The sequence below is a fragment of the Pteropus alecto genome, unplaced genomic scaffold (genome assembly GCF_000325575.1).
Source record: "Pteropus alecto unplaced genomic scaffold, ASM32557v1 scaffold8, whole genome shotgun sequence".
NCBI classification, from domain to species: Eukaryota; Metazoa; Chordata; class Mammalia; order Chiroptera; family Pteropodidae; genus Pteropus; species Pteropus alecto.
In genome coordinates, this window is record NW_006494609.1 from 18,573,866 (window position 1) to 18,577,924 (window position 4,059).

At 41.4% G+C, this 4,059-nt stretch overlaps 1 protein-coding gene across 3 annotated transcripts in view; it reads left to right on the forward strand.

The window, feature by feature from the left end:
• The window catches only part of AK7 (adenylate kinase 7), a 48,508-nt gene extending 45,514 nt beyond the window's left edge, over positions 1 to 2,994 (forward strand). For all 3 annotated transcript variants that reach the window (XM_025042146.1, XM_025042147.1, XM_006925569.3), the window contains exons 17-18: positions 2,367 to 2,525; positions 2,801 to 2,994. In XM_025042146.1, the coding sequence (XP_024897914.1) occupies positions 2,367 to 2,525; positions 2,801 to 2,839 (198 nt within the window). In that variant the 3' untranslated portion in view covers positions 2,840 to 2,994. The remainder of the gene's footprint in view (positions 1 to 2,366; positions 2,526 to 2,800) is intronic.
• Positions 2,995 to 4,059: the final 1,065 nt, after the last annotated feature.

The window sequence follows — 4,059 nt, forward strand, 5'->3', positions numbered from 1 at the left end:
GGGAGTGATGGAAGGGGAGGGAATATGTCCCTATGCCCACATCTTTGTGTGCCTCATTATCTCCTTAGCATAAATACCTAAAGTTTCCTAGGACCAACTCTGTGTACGTGGTTTAAATCTTTGTTTTTTTTTTAACTTTTATTAGCATTTATTGATGCTGAATTTTCTCCTGGCCATAAGGCTTTGTTTCTTCAGTTTCTTCTGGAATGTCTTTTTCTTCTGAGCTTCCTCTTCTTCTGGGTTGGGAACGGTCCACTCTTTTTCACCGGGGATCATCTCCCTGGGGCAGGGGGGGCTCACGTGGGGGTCATCCACCCGTGGGCTCTGTAAGTTCTGCGTCGCCTCTGGAGAGCTCGGTTCACGTGGCCGTGCTCGGTGACCAGAGTCTCCGTCTAAACCCTTAGGTTCGGCGTTAGTCTGCATTTTCAGGCACGTGCAGCACACATTCGGCACTCTTTTGGGACCAGCCCCACTGTTTGGCCTGCGCACACCAGCCAACTCCACCGCCGTATAGACAGAATAGCACCGTTGTTTCTGTAAAGTGATGTCCTTCAGATTCTTGGTGGCTTTTCGAATATGCACATTCTTGACGGCCTGGGCAGTTTCACTGAGTGTTCTAAAAGTGAACTCGAAGATTTGAACCTCTTGATTTGCATGACTTTGTGGGGTTTTCTGGGTCAAATAAATAGTGAGTCATTTTCTGAGTCACCTCCGGCGGCTTACGGGAAGAAGCAGCCATGGTGTAAATTTTCATGCATATTTCTCCAGCAAGGGGAAAACCAGTTCACACGGCGTCTGTCAGTATGTTTTCCCTGCACCTCCTCCAGCCCTGCTTGCTCAATTTTGCTCACATGTGACAAGCTGATAAACAAAAGCCAGTCTCGTCGTTTCCGTGTTCAGTCCTCCGATCGATCACGAATTTAACAACTCTTCCTGTATTAGCTAGGTATTTATAGTTCTTCTTAAGTCACATGTCTGGGCTGTGTGTCTTTTTCTTATGATTTTGCAAGAACAACTCCCGATAAGGTAGTACAAGAGAAACGGGGTTGGCCCCGGAGGCCACAGTCTCCCAGGTTCACTCATTTCGTAGGTATGTGGCCCTGCAGTGGTTCCTCGGTGCCCCAGTTTCCTCATCCATACAATGAGAAGATGATAGTACCTGCTTCTTAGAGTCGCTGTGGTGATTCAAGAGTTAATGCGTGTGAATATATGCAGACAATGCCTGGCAAACAGCGTGCGCGCTCCCACGACATCCTCCCGTGTCCATGTGGCAAATCGTTTTCCTCGACTCATCGTTTATCTTTTAGCATCATCTACGGTGTTGTGTTTCTTCTGGCCCTGAAAAAGATTTATGTCCTATGTGGTCCAATCCATCAATCTTTGTCCCGGTTTGATTTCTGGGTTTGCTGTCTTGCTAGGGGAGACCTCTTTTTAAACGAATATCGGTTAGGACTCTTTATCTTGCACGCGACAGAAAAGCAAACTCAAAATGGCTTAAAATAAAGAAAATGTATGGATTCATATAACAGAAAAGTCCTGGGGTAGGGCCGGCTTCAAGCAAGGCTTGATAGAGTGACTCGGACGGTGTCACCAAGGACTGGGGACCCTCTCTCTGCTCTTTCTCCTATGTCGACGTCCTCCCTAGGCTCTACCTTACGTGCCCGTCCTTAACTAATGTTCATGAACAGGAGGCAGGCTGGGCTGATGGGCTGAAGTCCCACCTTAACCACAAGCCTGAGAGGGAGATTTCTCAAAGGAAATCTGAAATTATTTTTCCCAAAAGAGGGCGGCTGTATGCTGAGCCAGGAATAATACATGTCCACCAGACCAATACCTTCCAGACATCCTATTAGCACTGATTCTTTTCCTTCCTTCCTTCTTTCCTTCCTTCTTTCCTTCCTTCCTTCCTTCCTTCCTTCCTTCCTTCCTTCCTTCCTTCCTTCCTTCCTTTTTTCTTTCTTTCTCACTCTTTTTCTCTCTCTCTCGCCTCCCCTCCCCCTCCCTCCCTCCTTCCTTCTCTTCCTTCCTGCCTTCCTTCCTTCCTGCCTGCCTGCCTGCCTGCCTGCTTTTCTTCACCTAGGCAGCTAGAAATTATTTTTGTCTAAGAGATGACGCCTGCCTGCTTTTCTTCATCTAGGCAGCTAGAAATTATTTTTGTCTAAGAGATGAGGTAGGAATCCAGTTCATTATTTTTTAAATGACTAGCCTATTGTAATAACACTATTCGTATCTATTTTCGGCTGGCCGGGACTGCCATCTTTATTCACAGCACGATCTAGTCCTTACATATTGTGGGTGAGTCGTGTGCAAGTGTTCTCCCTTTTCTGACCGCTTGTTTATCCCACCTCCAAATGTTTTATTTGTAGAATAAACGACTAGAGGAAGTGAAGAGAGAAGAAACAGAATTACTGGAGGCCCAGTCTATTCCCCTGAGAAACTATTTAATGACCTATGTTATGCCAACACTTATGCAGGGTCTGAATGAGTGCTGTAAGGTCAGACCAGAGGATCCTGTTGATTTTCTGGTAAGAGATTTAAGTTTCTTTTAAAATATCAGTTTGGAAATAAAATATGCCTGAATTTAAATGGGAAGCAGTCGAGTCAGAGAAATCGTGTATTTGGGAAATAGCTTCTAATACCTTTACAGTTTATAATAAGATTTTTATTACTCTTTTGAGAGGATTTATGTACTTTTATTTTAAAATTGTAAACATTAATTAGTACAAATAGATGACTCATAAATACCTGGTAGTATCTTCTAAATTGTTGACTTGACTTATTTTCTTTCTTTCAATTATAGGCAGAATATCTCTTCAAGAATAATCCTGAAACGCAATGAAACTTTAAAGAACTCGTGTCCTACACCTTTACAGAGCTCGAGATGAGTTTAACGTTGTAATCTGAAAAATTGCTTTAAAAAATTCTTTTCCAGTTTTTGAAAAAAATTTTGCCCTGCAAACATATTTTATTAAGTAGAATCATTATAAAAAGCTGTATGGCAATGAGTGTCTACTTCATTAAAACTATATTAGGAAGGTAAATTGATAAGATATCTATACATAGCTCATGGGACAAACATCGATTTAATATTTCATTCTTAGTTTAAGTGTCCTGTACACTAATGTTTATAGTGTGAAGAAAATCAGATTATGTATTATTCGAACATGTAGGCCAATGAATTTACTCCATTTGTTATGACCCAAATACCAGTGGTGTTAAAAATGGATGTAAATTAGAATGGTTTATGCTTTGCTGCGTCACAGTAAGTCAGACACGATTGGTTGCACAGGTTGTTTTTTGAGTTCAGGGTCAGTATCCCAGCCATTGAGTCAGAGAGCATCGGAAACCTCTTGGTAGAAAAATTCATGAAACAGAACAAATAATTCTAATTTTTTGTGATCATTAGAAAGTTGCCGAATATTTTCAACAAACTAACTTTACCATATAGGCATAAGCAATCAATGCTTACTGTCTTTCCCAGGTCTAAAAATCCCATAATTCTCAGAATTACACTAAATGAGAAATTTGTTTAGGTTTATTTTAATAGTATATATATTTCATCCCTTTAAATAATGTAATCTGAATATAACAACACGATTTTTTTTTATTGTGGTAAAATACACATAACAGAATTTATTATAGAACCATTTTAAAGTGCACAGTTCAGTGGCACTAAGTACATTCGTAAGTGTTGTACATTCATCACCGCTTTCTAGCTCCAGAACTTTTTTATCATCACAAGTGGGAGGCCCGTACCCCATTAAGCATTGACTTCCCATCGTCTACCGCACCCCCGCCCTAGCCCCAAGCGACCACTAACCTGCTTTCTGTCTCTGTGGATTTGTCTATTCCTGATTTTTATATAAACAGAAACATGCAACATGTCTGGCTTCTTTCGCTTGACATGTTTTCAAGGTTCATCCACTTCGTTAGCATGTATCCTTTTTATGGCTGAATAATAATATTCTGCTGTGTGGATGGACCACCTTTCGTTTAATCATTCGTTTGTTGATGGACGTCCGTGTGAGGCATTTCCACCTTTCAGGTATTGTGAATAGA